This window comes from Girardinichthys multiradiatus, chromosome 5, assembly GCF_021462225.1.
Source record: "Girardinichthys multiradiatus isolate DD_20200921_A chromosome 5, DD_fGirMul_XY1, whole genome shotgun sequence".
NCBI classification, from domain to species: Eukaryota; Metazoa; Chordata; class Actinopteri; order Cyprinodontiformes; family Goodeidae; genus Girardinichthys; species Girardinichthys multiradiatus.
Genome location: NC_061798.1, coordinates 13144800 through 13162924, shown reverse-complemented (window position 1 = coordinate 13162924; position 18125 = coordinate 13144800). Strand labels below are relative to the sequence as shown.

The following is an 18125-nucleotide window of genomic DNA, read 5'->3' as shown; positions in this document are numbered from 1 at the left end:
TTGAAAAAAATTAATTTCTTAACCACAAATCATTACTTACGAATATAAATCAGAGATGTCTTCTGGTGTTGTGATTATGGGCTCAAAGCTCTTTAATAATTACAAATTATTAACCAAAACCACAAACTGTCACTGTTTATTCAACCACTTCACCAAAGGTGGAGGATCTTCGACCATGTTTTGACAGATAAATCACTCTTGCACGAAATAAACACAAACGCTTCTCCTAATTATATATATGAAGATTTATTGAAGCCAAATAATCCGGATATACCATTATTCTGGTCCAAAAACCTTCACCTAACTAACAAGCACTATTCTACACAAAGGGAATACAAATGACTACCTAACAATAATAATAAAAGACAAATATAGGCGCATTTAGTGTCTATGTAGATCAAACCAGCAGTTTTATGGACAAAATGTGTAATTTGGGGAGTAAATGGAAAGAGATCCTCCTGGGGTGTTGATGTCTCGATTGCAGCGATCAGCTGATAAAACGGCGGAGCCACGCCTCTTTAGCCACTACCAGCTGAACGCCCTAAATCTTGAACAAAGAGTCATAAAACTCTGAGGCGGGAACTCAGTGGAAAAACTCCAGTAATAAAACTGGAACAAAAGAGTGGTCGGGCGAGGCCCAGACTGCAGTTGCTTTGAATTAAAAACTTTTAAAGTCCAACCTCTAACTCCTGGCTGATTTGGGATCAGCCGGATAAAACATTAACTACGCACGATTCAGCAGCGCTTGCGCACCAAATCAAAACACAGCCCAGTATAAAACACTTCAATCAGTATTGCATGCAACAAGTTGATACCTTAGATTAACTACAGGTGATTCTAAATCACCTTCACTATGCCTCATTCTGCCCAGACCTCTTAATGCACCTATCCGGTTTAATATAAAAAAAGAATGAAATTACTTTGACGTTGATTTCTTCTCTCCACCGGTTGAGGAGGGGTCAGGTCTGAAGAAAAATGAGGGGGGGGGGCAAGCGTCCATGATCAAATCAAGAAAAAAAAACGGTAACTTCTCATCCGTCCAGGAGGGGAAAATTATGAAGAACTGTTAGTCGACTGAATCAACAAGGAGAGAACTCATCTCCTTGGACATAGAACCTCTGTGGGTTTTCACCTGCGCCGGGTGTCGGCGCGGTCTTCGATCAGCAAATAAATCTGCTGATCTTCTTGTATCAGACAGATTTCCAGCTTTCAAGGTCTTCCGGGAATGGCTTTGTGGAGCAAAAGTTTGCCTGCGAGCTTTTGTCTCTCCAGATATGTGGTTCCATTGCGTTGTCCTGTGAGACACGCTGGAAATGGCAACGACACTTTCCCCCTCGACCGGTTTATACTCTTGGTGACGTCAGAGCTGCGACGTCTGTTGAGGTGCGCATGTCAAAAAGTGTGACCAAAATGGATGACCCTAACAATTAGATAAAGAAACTTAACCAATTTGAATAATAATCTGAATCCGACTGAATAGTTAGAATTAATTGCAATGTATGTACCCGACTTGAAATCTGTATGACTCAATTGAATTGACATTGTAAACCGCCTTGAGAAGACATGTGTTGTGAATTGGTGCTATATAAATAAAACTGAATTGAATTGAATTGAATGAATGGTCTCCCTGTCCAGCCAGTCATTTTCGGTGGACAGGTGTATCTTGATAGGTTTGCATTTAATTTTCTAGTAATTACCAGTGCACTTTGAGATGTTTAAAACTTATATATATTTTATAACCTAACCAAGCTTCTCCACAACTTTCTCCCTGACCTCTCTGCTATGTTCCTTGGTTCTTATGACCTTGTTTTTTGACTAATGTTCTTTAATGAACCTCTGAATTCCTTACAGAACCGCTGAATTTATACCATATTAAATTACAGAAAGTGGGACTCTGTTTACTAATTAGGTTTATTATGCAGTCAATTTTACTGGAATTAATTTCAGGTATCAGGGTGCTTTTGGACTTATATATTTAAAGAAAATTGAAAACCATGTATCTTTTTTTACCTCACAATCGTGCACTACAATGTCTTGGGGTAACACTTAACATCCCAAAAAATACATTGAAGTTTGTGGTTGTAGTATGATGAAATGTGAACACTACTTTTGGAAGGCACTGTACTGTAACTGTGAAAAAAGCATGTTACCTAAAGTACATAAAGAGATAAAAGTGCTGTCGTTGGTCTGAATGTTCCCAGGGATTTGGGATTGTTATGGTGCAGCTTACAAACTGTTGTTCTTTGTTACTGCGAGCAACAACCCCGGGAGCTTTAGTCATCTTCCCCTGATAGACTGATGAGCTGAGGTGTTGATGTGTGTTTTTCCATCACCCTCTGAAATAATAATGTCAGTGGTTTAATATTTAAGCTCAGACATGCTACTGTGTCTCAACATTCATTTCCTTCTTAACAATCTTGTCTGAGACGTTTTTGCTCCATCTAAAATAAAACACATATTATGAATTTTTCACATACAGATAAATAAGTAGTGGAGATTAAATCTGGACCAAACTGGTTACAAGCATAAGTAACCCACTCGGATCTATCGTCTTGTTTGGTACTGTTAAAACAGGCTGCAGATGTACATGCATTTGTACGCATGGAGACATCAACAATCAGCGCACATAGGCCTACGACGTCCCTAAAAAGCGAGACACGCCACCGTTGTCCTTGCTCTCCTTGTCATGGTTACCATAGAAACCCTGTCCTCCCTCCCTTGGCTTTTCATTAGCTGGAGGAGTGTCATGGTTACACATATGCAGCAAAGAATTTGAATGAGCTCAATGACACTCTGCCTGGACTCAACTTAATACTGCCCTTCACCACATCACAGACACACACACACACACACACACACACACACACACAGATGGAGTCAAGGCCACACATGCTTACAAGTGCTCTGAGTGATGGAATGAAGAGGGAGAAATACACAGCCATTGTCAATGATATCCATGTGGTTCCACTACCTGCGGGCACGGCGCTGGTAATGGCAGGCTCTCGCTTAGAGATAGGGCTGATATATAAGTGACATTTACTGAAAATGTCCTCTTTAATGAACAGGCACAGTCACATACGCATGCACACACACACACACTAACACACACACACATAGCTGTATTACCACAGGCCATGATTAGACCTTAAGCACACATTCAGACAGGATGTGTGTCTCGGTAGCAGGTGAAGAATTGATGGGGCATCAGAGGGTTTCTGCGTGTGTGCGAGCATGGGTGCTTAAGGCAATGGGTCGTTACCGCACTAAGTGTTAGTTTGTTACGTTTTCTCAATGGTCGCATCATGTCTGCCTCTGTATGAATCTATATTGTCCAGAAAGAGTTAACTGAAGCATGCAGGGATCGATGGACGGTTCTGGGAGGCAGCTGTCTAGACTAGTTTTGGAGGTGATGTCTTACAGTGGTGCCTTGCAGGGTTCCGGCTGGGCAGAAGGCAGGGATTATGACACAAATAACACAATTACTCACAATCATTCAACCTGAACATTTTCAAAAGGAGTCTTTCGGTGTTGCCATTTTTTTTTCGCTTGCAAAAGTATTTATTCTTGTACTTTTTCACATTTATCTCACATTTAGTAACATCACAAACTTCCGTCCCTGTCAAGAAATACTTTGTACAACCATCATAAATTGGAATTATGGCTACAAATCATTGACATTATGTCTCTACAAGGTTTGAAAATCTACAGACTGAAAATGTAGCCCATTCTTCCACTGGCTCAAACTGAGTTTACTCCGATCCACCTAAAACAAATCCAGTGCAATCAATCGCATTCCCAAATTCAATGGAAAGCCATGGTGGTGACAGCATCATGCCTTGGAGATATTACTTTTCTTCAGCTGGGGCAGGCAAGTTAGTGAAAGTTAATAGGACAATAAATGGAGCTTAACACAGAGCAATCCTGGAAGAAAACGTGTTAGAGGAAAAAAGGTCCCAAATAATGGCCCAGTCAAAGTCTGGACATAATTCTAATTGAGAATATATGACAAAACTTAAAAATTGATTGATTGATGATAGAGATGCAAACAAGTCTTTAGCTAGGAAATTGGTAGAAACTTACCCAAACAAACTATAATTGTAACAAAAGGGGATCGAAAAAATGTACACCACACTTTTCAGATTTAAGTTTTCCACTGCCATACTTGCTTAGCACAAGGTCTCTGTGTTTCCACTGCCACAGATACTGGCTCTGGCTTTCTCAGGAGCTGGGCCCAGGTTTATGGAAACCTACAATGTTGTGCCATGCTTAAAACTCTGAACTTATTTTCCCTTTTGATCTGTCTAATTTAAGCCTGGAATACTGGAAATCAACATTGTTAAAATGTGTTATTAAAACAAGCTAGATTTTTGTCTTGCAGCCGTTTATTTTCATATCAGCCATCCTGGAGTTAAAGAAGGTCAACAAGCCGGATAGAACAATACTTTTCACAAAATCCATAAATGAGATATCCCACTTAAATTTTGCCGGTCTTCAGTTATTACCAGGTAGCCTTAATAATTTCTACTGTGAACATTGTTTTTAACTTCTGTTTTCCTGTGTTGTTGGTGCCGATTACAGATCAGCTCATTAGGCAAGAAAAGCATTTACTGGCCCTGCTTGCTGTTTAAAACACTGTTTATAAATTAAATCAGCAATATTATGGCATCTGTTTGCAGGGATACTGCGATAGATAATATGATTTGTGTAGGTAAAATGTCTCCATGGAGAAAGAACCTTAATGAAAGATCAGAATAAAACAGAGCGAGGATTAAACATTTACTGAAAGACACATTTATCGTGACACAATGTTTTGACATCGAGTCAACTCCCAAATTGTGGAAAACCAAAGTGGTTCATTTAAGGAACCAATTTACAACTGGTTCTAGCACCAGTTCTGTTTTATCACTGAAACTGCTTTTGTGGAAAAGCCACACATGTATCCTTTTCCAGAACTTTCCATCTCTGTGCTAATTTGTGTTTGTCTAATACTACAGAATCCAATAAAATGCATTCAAGTTTGTGGTTGTTATGTGGTGAATACCTTGGTTAGGCTCTAGGTTAAAAAGCAGTAAACAGATCAGCTGAAAGTGTCATTTTTATACACATAATCAGACCCTGTTTACCTCATGAGGGTTCAACTAAATTACAGTGATTTAGCTGTCAAGACATTAGCCTGAGGACACCAACTGTCATGACACTCAAACCCTAAGACCGTCTACTGTTAGGTTTCTCACATGTAATTTGCCATGTAGAATCATTTCAATGTAATACTACGCATATTATGGATGCAAGGGAAACCAAAGTAATAAGAAGTGCTATACTAACATGAGTCACATCCAATTCTTACTCCATAGGGTTTAATATATTGTCAGCCCAACACTTTGCAGCTACAACAGTCTCGGCTCTTCTGGGAAGACTTTCCACAAGGTTTAGGAGTGTGTTTATGGGAATTGTTGACCATTTTTCCAGAGGCACATTTTTGTGGTCAGACACTGATGTTGGATGAGTAGGCCTGTTTTTCAGTCTCCACTTCATTCATCCCAAAGATGTGTCAGGCTCTGCTCAAGCCGGTCAGATTTATACACATCAAATGTTGTCGTTCATGTCTTTGTAGACCTTGCTTTGTGCACTGGTGTGCAGTAATTTTAAAACAGGAAGGGGCCATCCTACAACTGTTGGGAGCAGGAAATTGTAAACAATTTCCTCATATGCTTGCACCACCCTTTCACTGGAACAAAGGGGCCGAGCCCAACTCCTAAAAGACAGCAGTTCAAAGACTTTGGAAATTACCAAAACAATCAACATTACTACCTATTCTGTATGAGAGAATGATTTGGAGGGTGCTTTAAGTTAGATTAAATTGTGGAATAAAAATATGACTCAAGGCTTTTTGGGTCTTAATTCCAACACCACCCTGATGCCATAAGGGCTAATATATCTTGGAATGCATTTGCTTTTAATTTGGTCCACATTTCATCCCTTTAAAGTTGGAACTATAATTTCATAAGAATCATACTGAATCCACAGAAAAGTGAATACCAAGGTAATAAAATCGTCATCTAAAAGGATAAAGTAGTGATAAGTTGAGGTTAGCTGAAAACCACTCAGAGCAAAATGAGTAAAATTTCCTGACTGTCACAGATAACCCTGTCCCATCCATCATCTTTTTTATTATATTTTTACAATATCTCCCGTAACTCCAAAAACATATTGTTCAACTTGCCTCCAAAAAGCTTTTTTATCACACATTTTGCTTCCTAACAAAAAACATTCAGCCTTTTGATACAAAAACATTACAAACACATCTACTGATGCACAGACACCAGCTCCCCATCTTTCTGTTCATCTAATAACGTGTGAGCCGTAAGTGCACGTTAATGTGTCTGTCATTAGTTGTGCAAGTGGCGACAGAAACTTGGCAGCCGCGAACGGTACAGACAATCTTATTCCGTTGCTCTCATTGCCTCGAGGGGGGTGCGGATGAAACAAAAGGATATTGATTTCTGCATTTGGGCCAAGAACAAGAGAGTGGCAAAAGAGCTGGAAAGATGGAAGAAAGGAGAATAAGAGGGTGAGAGGGAAGAGGAGAGAGATTTAAAAGGTGATCTCTCATTTGAACTGCCAAAGTGTTGGTTGAAAAAAATTAGTCTTTAGAATAAAATAAGCTTTTAGAGGTGAAAGATACTTTAAATGAAAAGACTAGCAATATTTATTTACTCCTGAAAACTTAAGACCCAAAAAAAACAAAAAAAAAACAAATCTCTCATATTTTGGAAATGTATAAATGATGATGAGTCACATAAATAATATGCAACAAATTCAGATGCCAAAGCTGGATTCCATATTTTCTTCTTCAAGTGTTTTCATGTGCCCTTTACTAGACTAAATCAAACAATTTATTTTTTCCCTCTGTATATGTCTGTGCCAGTGACTCCCATTCAAAGCTAATTTTTTTTTTTATCTGCCACATTCGATATCTGAATAGAGTGGAAATTCTTCCAAATTTTCATATTTAATTTTTTGCAGAAGGTGAAGACATTTTATCACAAGCTTTCATGAATTATGAGATGGGGGGAACAAAATTCCCAAAAAGTTCAAACTTAAAAGTTAGAAAGTTCAAGTTTAAAAGTTAGAAAAAATTACATTTAAAGGGTTAAAAGATAAGACAAATGTAATCATTATGTTGATAACCTGAATGTTTCATTGACTTTCACAAATATAACAATGTAACTGGCATTGTAACATTGAAAGCTTTTGAGAGAAAGTTTCCTTCAGGTCAATAGGTCATTTCAGTACCCGTCTTTCATACCTAATATTCCACATCAGCTTAATTGTTGTGATGCTTTTGTATTTTGATGAAGTTTTAGGACAAAGAATAATAATAAGTTTCAAATTTCATGCAAGATTGAATTAACCTACTTCCACAGAATGCTGTATTACTGTCAGGGGCAAAATGGTCAGCAACCAGCTAAATCGTCTTACTGCAGTGGATTTTTAAGTGGTTGTTGAAAGCTCCCCAAACTGTTTTTTTTTTTTTTTTCATTTATTGATTCATAACTAATGCATGTAAAATAATTCATTTAGTAGGCAGTGATCATATTTAAGTTTATTTTGAAATGTATGATCACTAATGAAGGACTTACTTTTTTAGAATTTGAATAACATTTTCTGACTGAAGAGATAAAGGCTTGAGATGCAATGATCAGACTTTCCCTTGGCAAAATGGATTTCTGGTTCTGGTTGTGAATTTCAGATTATAATATATGACACAGAAAAAAATGATGTTCTACATGGTTCTTGAGAGAGGTAGAAGTTTCGAATCCAACACAAAATGAAGAAATTAAAGGTTTATCCCCATTTATCTGACTTTAATTCAACTAAAATCAAAAGAGATGTGGTTAGTTGATGAGTTTATACACAAAAACTGGAGTTATAAATTTTGATGCATTTAATGAACAGGGAAACAGGGATTATTTCTTAATATTTGACCTCCTGATCACCGATCAGAGGAGATCATTGTAAAACTGACCGATTATGATCTCTGGCCAACTGAATGCTGCATCTCTAAACAATTCTGATGACATGATAAACACCGTTCCAGTATCTTGAAATATTTGTCTGTATGCATTTTATTTTACTTAAAAAAAATAAATTACCTGCAGCTACCTTTGTTACCAACAACACAACTAACCTTCCACAGCACCCTTAAATAATGTGGCCTTTAATGTCACCAGGTGAACTCGTTTAGCTACAGTTGTTTTTCTATAAATATTCTATGGTTAGAAAAGGACATTTTGCAATGAATATTATTAAGATATGCATGTTTTGTGTTCATAAACCTGTGATAATAACAAGTCTCAATTTGGTGGAGAAGATGGGGCGCTTGCTTCTGTGTTTCCTCAAGCAGAAGACTCTTTGTTTTAGCTAATCCTTACCGAGTATAAACAACCTGATTTGCATGTGTGGACTTATTCTTCAGACATTGATGCAAATACCTCTGACTGAAACTCTTCTCTTGGTGCTGAAGCAAAGCCCTTGGTGTCCGTGTGACTCGAGTGGCTGCCTACTTGGGAGGATTCAGTGTGTTTGTGTGTGTGTCTGAAGAGGGTGTGTGTGGGCGCGGAGTAGCATTTAAAGTATTTCATCTGTGTGGCAGCAGGCGTGTGAACAAGCACACAGTGGGCAAAGTGTGATTGACAGCGACCATTAATGGGATTAAGTCCAAGTGGGCCAGAACTCTGTTTTTGGAGCCTTCAAAGCCCATTGTAACAGGAGAGAGGAGATGTGCAAATGACCTACTGGGACTGCATCTGCACTATCCATGTGTGTGCACTATAAATAAAATGTTTGCCAAAGTGTACAGTAATAACACAGAGGATAATGTAAATCATTATTTCAGAGTTTAAAAGCAGTTTTAAAAGCAAAAAAACACTTCTTTGGTTCAGGAATCAGTAATCTGGCCTTGTTTCTTACCTGTGGCAATGGGTGCGATCAAGGCTGAGATGAAAATTAAGCTTCTGGCCCACATTGCGTCTGATTTCTCCCTGGAAGTGGACATGAAGTTACTTCCTGCTGAGCCCAGGCACATGTGTGCTGAGCTGTTTCTTTCACAGCTCAGTGTTCTTGACACCATACAGGCCTGCAGATTAACACAGAGAAGATTTGCTCACTTGGATGTCATTTCAAAACACAAGATGATGCTTTGTCAGAAGTTCCACAAAAGACTAAATAGATCAGCTTTAAACAACAGCAATAAAATACTCTTATTCAAAATATCTACCTAATCTAATCCAGTTCAAAAACATAAACCTAGAACAAAAAGTAAGAACATTTGTGTTTAGTTGATTATTTCTTCGCTTTAAAAATGCTTCTGGCAATAGTCTCAATCATTGGATAGCTTTTTCCTTATATTTTTCCACATTTGAAAGGAAAATATATATTTGTGGAGGCAATCTCTGTCCAGAGAGATATCAAAATCAGATTCTGCAACCTGTGGTAATCCCAAATCTTCAGCCTTAGGTACCAAAACGAAATCCTCCAACATGTCAAGACTCGCTTCCACAAAGCGAGGTTTGTCAGTGTAGAGTTTATCAGACATTTTTCTTCGAAACCTCCCAGGATTAGGGGACTGAGAGGGTGGAAAGGGCTGCCTGTGGTCTTGACCTCGACCATATTAAATATTAAACACTTGTTTATTGGGGTTGAGGTCATCCGATCCAACTGACACCTCAAATCACGAGCCAATGGCAGAAAAAACTGTTGGTTAATGGTAGAAAGAATTTGGCAAATTTTTCATGGACCCACCTCAACCTTTTTGGTCAACCTACAAAAGCATTTTTCTTACAAATGAGGTACCATTCAAAGGGAAATAAGCAAGCTATAAAATGTATTGCTCAGAAGCATTATTACAGCAAAGAAATAATCACCTTAACATACAGTATATTTTCTTTTTGGTTGTGCAATGTTTTTTTTTTTTTTTTTTAACTATGTATATTTTAAGTATGTAGAGCTGTTATAAGAATTATGTTAAAACTTGCTTGATGTAAAATTAAAGAAATCTTTAATGTCATAATGAATACATATGAGCTTGAAACAAATAAGACTCAAACAGGAGGCAGTGAGTAAAGTGGGGATATTTTAACCCCTATAGAACAGCAACTGAAAAATATTGTGACACTTTGGGCTTTATAAGCTTTCCCCTCAGGGAAAGGTTTTTGAAAATGTTTGTCTTCTCTCCATGTCAAAAGAAAGGATATGAGTACTTCATTTGATCTATCTGCCGCTAGCAGCCTTGCAAATAAGTAAGATCACTTTTACCCACATGTTTATGGTCGTCAGAATGGAGCTGTTGGTCATTTTAACTTGTTATAAAGTAGTCAGATAAATTGGATGTTGGATTTTAGCTCAAGTCTGTTTACATTTTTTGCAATATCACCTTAGTGAAGGTTGCCACAAATTCACAGAGAATATACAGTATAGACCAAAAGTTTGGACACACCTTCTCATTCAAAGACTTGTCTTTATTTTCATGACTATGAATATTGTAGCTTCACACTGAAGGCATCAAAACTATGAATTAACACATGTGGAATTATATACTGAACAAAAAAGTGTGAAACAACTGAAAATATGTCTTATATTCTAGGTTCTTCAAAGTAGCCACCTTTTGCTTTGATTACTGCTCCGCACACTCTTGGCATTCTGTTGATGAGCTTCAAGAAGTAGTCACCTGAAATGGTTTTCATTTCACAGGTGTGCCCTGTCAGGTTTAATAAGTGGGATTTCAAGCCTTATAAATGGGGTTGGGACCATCAGTTGTGTTGTGCAGGAGGTGGATACAGTACACAGCTGATAGTCCTACTGAATAGACTGTTAGAATTTGTATTATGGCAAGAAAAAAGCAGCTAAGTAAAGAAAAACGAGTGGCCATCATTACTTTAAGAAATGAAGGTCAGTCAGTCCGAACAATTGGGAAAACTTTGAAAGTGTCCCCAAGCGCAGTCGCAAAAACCATCAAGCGCTACAAAGAAACTGGCACACATGAGGAACGCCCCAGGAAAGGAAGACCAAGAGTCACCTCTGCTGCGGACGATAAGTTCATCCGAGTCACCAGCCTCAGAAATCGCAGGTTAACGGCAGCTCAGATTAGAGAACAAGTCAATGCCACACAGAGTTCTAGCAGCAGACACATCTCTAGAACAACTGTTAAGAGGAGACTGTGTGAATCAGGCCTTCATGTTAAAATAGCTGCTAGGAAACCACTGCTGAGGACAGGCAACAAGCAGAAGAGACTTGTTTGGGCTAAAGAACACAAGGAATGGACATTAGACCAGTGGAAATCTGTGCTTTGGTCTGATGAGTCCAAGTTTGAGATCTTTGGTTCCAACCACCGTGTCTGTGTGCGGTGCAGAAGAGGTGAACGGATGGACTCTACATGCCTGGTTCCCACCGTGAAGCATGGAGGAGGTGTGATGGTGTGGGGGTGCTTTGCTGGTGACACTGTTGGGGATTTATTCAAAATTGAAGACATACTGAACCAGCATGGCTACCACAGCATCTTGCAGCAGCATGCTATTCCATCCAGTTTGCGTTTAGTTGGACCATCATTTATTTTTCAACAGGACAATGACCCCAAACACACCTCCAGGCTGTGTAAGAAGAAGAGTGATGGGGTGCTGTGTCAGATGACCTGGCCTCCACAGTCACCGGACCTGAACCCAATCGAGATGGTGTGGGGTGAGCTGGACCGCAGAGTGAAGGCAAAAGGGCCAACAAGTGCTAAGCATCTCTGGGAACTCCTTCAAGACTGTTGGAAAACCATTTCAGGTGACTACCTCTTGAAGCTCATCAACAGAATGCCAAGAGTGTGCAGAGCCGTAATCAAAGCAAAAGGTGGCTACTTTGAAGAACCTAGAATATAAGACATATTTTCAGTTGTTTCACACTTTTTTGTTCAGTATATAATTCCATGAGTTAATTCATAGTGTTGATTCCTTCAATGTAAAGCTACAATATTCATAGTCATGAAAAAAAAGAAAACACTTTGAATGAAAAGGTGTCCAAACATTTGGTCTGTACTGTATGTCCACAGGGAGACTCATAAAATAGCATAGTGGCACCAACAAGATGTTTCCTAAGAGGTTATTGGCTAATGATCTGGGATACAGTATATAACCTAATGAAGAATACTGCAAAGTTCAGGTTAATGCCAAATCTTTGCTGGATTTCCCCTTATAAGTCATAAGTTAAAGATACTGTTCATGCGCTGTAAAACAGGGATTCCCAAAGTGGGGTCAGGACCCCCTGGGGAGGTCGCGAGACACCAAGTGTGGGGGTCGCGAGATGATTTTCAGAATCATTGTGTTATGGCCGCTGAATAGTATGGAGGGCCAAAAGTGACAAATAAAATGAATTAATTGATCATGATATAAATAAATGTCCCATTAAATAATTAAATGATATTTGATGAAATCAAATAATCTAATGTAATTTTTTTAAAAGTCAAATCATTTAAAAATACATATAATTATTTCACTTAATATTTTATAAATAAATATATAGTTTAAAAATGATATGTATTCTTAGGGGGTTGCCAGTCTCTGGCACCGTTATTTTGGGGGTCACAGGCTGAAGAGTTTGTGAACCCCTGCTGTAAAAAGAAGCAGTAGGCTTGCTATATTGTTAGGCATTCTCACATTGTTAGGCATCAACAATAGAAACTCTGTGAAAAAGGTACCAAAAGTTTCAAAAGAGCTTTTTTAAAGCCCAAAGATTCACTGATCAAGACAACTTTAAAAGAATTTGAAACCATCTGGAATCTAAAAATACAAAAATATGCAACCCTTTGCATTTTGTACATTCTCTAACAAATTCTAATACTTATGTCACACTACTGCGTTTCATTTGAAAGCTGTAGAAACATGCAATGGCACTGGAATCAATGCTCTGGTATCACCATACAACCTATTTGACACTGGAGCGTACAAAATTTGACCAGCTAAGTCAGACTGAGAGAATTTCTGTGGGCAAACAACAAATACTTCTGCAACACGAGCACATCAGATCTCACACAGTATTAATTTTAATCTCATGCTTTGCAGATTCTTCACTCACCTTGGCATGCCAAATGGTTGAAACTGAAGTAAAACGGACGACATGGTCCACTTTGTGATTATTTATGCAAATAACTATCTGACCACTTAAGGGTACCCATAGAAGATTGAAAGGTAATTCCCAGAGAGTTAATTGATCTTTAAATACAGAAACAAATAAAAAAAAGTGCAACATCAAAGTAGACAATGTGGCCCATCTTGACTCAGCTGAACACTGAATATCACACCTGTTACCCTAATACAAAACGATAGCACATTAAAAGTGACTTACATCCTTCAAAGATTTGACAAGACTTGATGTTTCACAAAATCTCACCTTTAGACTCTTGTGGAAGGCCTTTTTCAAAACACCAGTACACATGGCAAAATAGAAAAACAATGTGACAGACTTAAAGAATTTATAAATTGATTCGATTTTTTTTATTACATTTTGGAATTAAATTAAACTTGCATAACGCAGCTGGAGGAACAGAACAATTTGTGGTAAAGAATGTTTAACAGGAGAACAGACCATATGCCAAATAATCCATCCACAACATCTCTGTGAAGGAGCTCCAAAACTAAATGCTCACTGTTGATGTGCTACGTATCTGCATGAAGATTCACTTCACTCACTCGGAATTCCACATCAGCATCAAAGTGTGAAATACATTGATGTCCCGATCTAATTGTTCATTTCATGGTCCATCAGCAATAAACAATTATTAGACGATGGTCTCTGAGATAAGTTGTAACAGTGACAGACTGGTGAGGCTTGTTTCCCCTTCTTTTTTTTCATGAACTGATTAAAGCAGGCCAACATCGTTCAATCACTGGCTCGCTCACCCACTCGCTCAGCCAACAAATAACTCAATTGCTTTGTGTTTGCACCCCTGAAGTTGCCAGTTTTAATCATAGAAGGTGAGATGTTTACACATTTCCTCTGCAAAAAAATGTAAAAAAAAGAATGTGTTGATTTTATTTTTTTTAATTATGCAAAAGGGTCACAGCATTGTGCAGCTGTTACATAATGAACCTAGCTGTGTTTCAAACAAACATAATTTTTCATAGGCATGGTTCAAAGGCAGCAGAAGTCCTATTTTGTGCCTAAATGTTCCCCATTCTCAAGGGAACCTGGACAGAGCTCTGAATAAGCAGACATGTCAAGTTTGTGTGTGTGCGAGACTTTGAGAGAAAGAGAGGCAGCAGAAATTTGCAAGAGCCGGGGACAGATGGAACAAAGCAGACAGCCTGAGCCATGGGAAATAAATCATGTGTAACAGAGACTATTGATCAATGTGGCCATATCATTTTGGCCCAAAAGAGACTAAGGCAATAGCAGGCTGTCTCAATCATACCATGGCTGTGAAGTAAAATAGCTCCTCAGATATTTTTCAGAACTTAAAAACAATTTTTAGATGCATAAAGAGAATGACTCAGATGTACATTCTGATCATCCAATAGCAAAAAAACAAGATGTACTCTTCAGCATACTTGACAGACAGATTTGCCTTCAGGCACGTGTATGCTGAATCTAAATCTCTCAGAACAGACGCATAACACAAGGCATGATAAGAGCTGTAAAGTCATCTGGTTGTTTTTGGATGGCAAAAGAAATCCTTGAAATTGAAAATTAATTTAAGATTATTATCGCAAAAACTCAAGCTAAACTTAATTCTAGCTGAGTCTGAATAGCAAGAGAGGAAATCTGATTTGCATTCCAGAACAAAGCAGTCCAAACATTTTATAAAATCAGTTGAGTTTTTTAAAGAACTTTGATCATAATCTATCAGCTCTGCAAAATACGAGACCTCATTGTTTTCTTTGTATGGATTTAAAAGATCTCAAGTTTCCATTTGTGTCTAAGAAAAAAACAAATTCAATCCAATTTAGTAAATTGATGGAATATCAGGATGAGAATTCTTGAAGAATTTCTGTGTTGAAAATGGATGAGTTGGACACAAGTACCAAGGTATACCAAGGTTTTGAAAAGTTACATTTAAAAAAAAAAACAATGCTTAATGACTTTAATCAAATCTGGCAAGCTACAAGCAGTATGTCTGTTAAGAGGCTCACTGCAGACTTGCTACCCGAGCAGATAGCCTGACTTTTTAACCAGCTGAGACCAGCTTGTTTTGCTTGTGTTACCCTTTACAGAGCAGAATGACAAAAGTAGCAATTACTCAAAACTACAACTAAATGTTGTGACTTTATTTATAGTCTGTGTAGTAAAATCCAAATAAATAATGTTCCAGATGTTATAATTAATAATCAACATGTACTAATTTAGCAGCACTAGGATTGATTTTCACTTTTCTGCTTTGCACAAAAAGCAACTAGACAGTTTAAAGTTGCTGTATATCTGTGATTCAATGAAAGTGAGGTGTTTTTACTACAGAGAATGTCATACCAGACCATGCCTAGTTGAAGAGATGTCAGAAATGTCCATAAACACCTTGGCTAAAATCAAGCTGAAAGTTAAACATTTGTAATTCTTGGCAAATAATGGATTTTGTTTTATTTATCATCTTGCCATGACAAAGAAATCCTGTCTTTAGCACACAGCCTGTATTATTTCCTATGACACAAAATATGAATCCAGGCCTTGCTCTTGGTTTTCATCTGTCATTACAAGTATATAAATCTACCATTACAGAAGCATTTTTGTGTCCTCATTCAGCTCTTTTTAAACAAGATTTGTCTGTTGACTATGGTTGCAACCACAGAATAAACAATTCAAAGTAGGTGAAAATGTTGTTAGACATTTAGACTGTTAAAACTATATATGGCTCTCCTAATAAAATATGACAATTCGGATATGAAAGACATTTTAATTAGCCTGATAACTGTGGATGTTGTACTGTCTGTTTTTTTTTTTTTTTGTATTTTTATGCCAGCTGCACCCATTTCATTAGCTTCAAGCTGTGTGACCTTCTTTTGTATGGACAATTTTTTTTTTATTCTGTCCGATTTTTGTGTACACAACCTAGGTGGTGCACATTATGTTGTTGATCCAATGAATATGGGTTTTTCCTAACAGTCTAAGAGATTGTCTTATGCCTTCACAATGACACACACAGTAACTATGCAGAGCACAGGCCAAACACCATATTATTAGATTTTAGGGCATTGTGTGAAGTGCTAAAATTATGAAGCAGAAGAATAACTTTTTCTGGAACTTCACTGAAATACTTTACAAGCCGAATTATCAATGAGCCATTGAAAGTTGAGAGCAAACATGCTAACATTAGCCTAGCATTTCAACAAACTGCTGACCAATTTTTTGTCCCTAATATCAGTTACTGACATGGACTGTGCGATCTGCATGTTTTCGCTGGTTTAGTTTTATAAAAATAAGTGTCAGGGCTACTTTATGAGCTAAAGATATTTAAGAGTAAATGTGGACTCTGTCAAACCAAATTAAATTTTTCTCTAAAGCAGGCCAATGCCATGATACAAGAATCGATGAGGTAGGTGCCATATTTACAACAGTTTTGTCATACAAACTACAATTGACCCAATGGAAAGAAGGTGATTCAAAGCAGGAGTAAGCTTTCATATCCCCTGTTTTAGAACAGCATGTTTGGGTCAACTTGGGTTTTCTGTTAAAAATAGCCCTGAATTCTGAACATCCAAACCTATTCAGTTCTGTAAATAAAGGCTTGGATTCCATCTGAGAGAGATTTCATATCTACTAACAGTTCCCGACAAATCGCTAATTGCCCCCAAAGTGGTACATTCAAAATAGGGTCCTGTGTATTATTCTGGCTTCTGCTTAAATGGCCAAACAAGTTGCCTGCTTTTGATTGATTGGTCCCTAACTCGGTTGAACATGAGCAATCTGACCAGCTGTCCCTGGCTAGATAAAGGACCTGCGCGGTAACATATGGCTGGACGCCATCCATCGCAGCATTCCACTGTTTCATAATTCAAAAGCTATTCCATCACTCCTTATGCTCCACCAGCATCTCACCCATTGCCTAATTAATTCTTTCATTTCCTCTGTATGCTTATTGTCTGTGGTGCCTCCACAGACAATAGTGCTGTAATAGCCTGAAGCAATCCAGGACTAACCCAAAGTCACACAATTGTAGTTGCATAAATAATTCAGCAGCGCTGCATTCTCCCATATGCTTGGATAATGACATAAAAAGATGTTCCATCTACAGAGTTCGTAATGAATAGACAATAGCAATAGGCCCAAAGCACTGCAGTGTTTTTCCAACCTGTTTCCTTTCATCATCTTAATGTTCTGATTGGTTAAAATATTATGAATAAACAGGCACTAATGACGCTAATTATCAGAACATATGTGATGTGTTTACACTCTGTGTTCATCAGATGGCTGTGAAAATAAGCTCTCGCAAAATCCTGTCTTTGCAAGCCTTATCAAAGGGTAAAAAGGGTGAATTAATCAGGGCAGGTTGTTTGGAATGAACTCCACATTTCCTTCTGCTGAACTAGTTATGCTGTATCTCAGTAGACCCGCGCCCAAACAGACAGCAGCAGAGCAAAATATCAACTAACTGCCAGGACTAGAACAAAATAATGATCCACCCCTGGATTTAGGCCCTTGCATGTACCTGCCGGTTCCATTCATCTCTCATCCAAACTTACTTCCTGAAGAAAGCCCATAAAATTAAACCCAACTCAAATGATTTTGTCCTTACTGTCTAGGCTCAAATCTTAGGAGCCAACCAGACCTGCTTTACTAGGTAAACTTTCCTAGAACCTGGTTGAATCCCATTCTTGGCATCAGAACTACATTGTTCATGGCACTGATCCAACAAGGTGTTGGAAACATTTATCAGAGATTTTGGTCTATATTGACATTATAGCATCATAGTTGCTGCAAATTTATAAGTTAAGCATCTGTGATGTCAATCTTTAATTCCACCAAAACCTTTTTAGTGACTGTGGAGGCCATTGGAGCAGAGCAAATTCATCATCATGTTTGGAAATCCACTTTAAGGTGGTCTGAGCTTTATGATATGGTGTATTTTCCTGCTGTGAGTAGCCATCAGAAGATGCCTA

The 18125-nt window shown here is 38.0% G+C and overlaps 1 protein-coding gene across 9 annotated transcripts in view; it reads right to left on the bottom strand.

Annotated features, from left to right (window-relative positions):
- The window catches only part of adgrl3.1 (adhesion G protein-coupled receptor L3.1), a 247436-nt gene that overhangs the window by 164469 nt on the left and 64842 nt on the right, over positions 1-18125 (bottom strand). For all 9 annotated transcript variants that reach the window (XM_047364449.1, XM_047364448.1, XM_047364452.1 and 6 more), the window contains exon 3: positions 8974-9139. In XM_047364449.1, the coding sequence (XP_047220405.1) occupies positions 8974-9133 (160 nt within the window). In that variant the 5' untranslated portion in view covers positions 9134-9139. The remainder of the gene's footprint in view (positions 1-8973; positions 9140-18125) is intronic.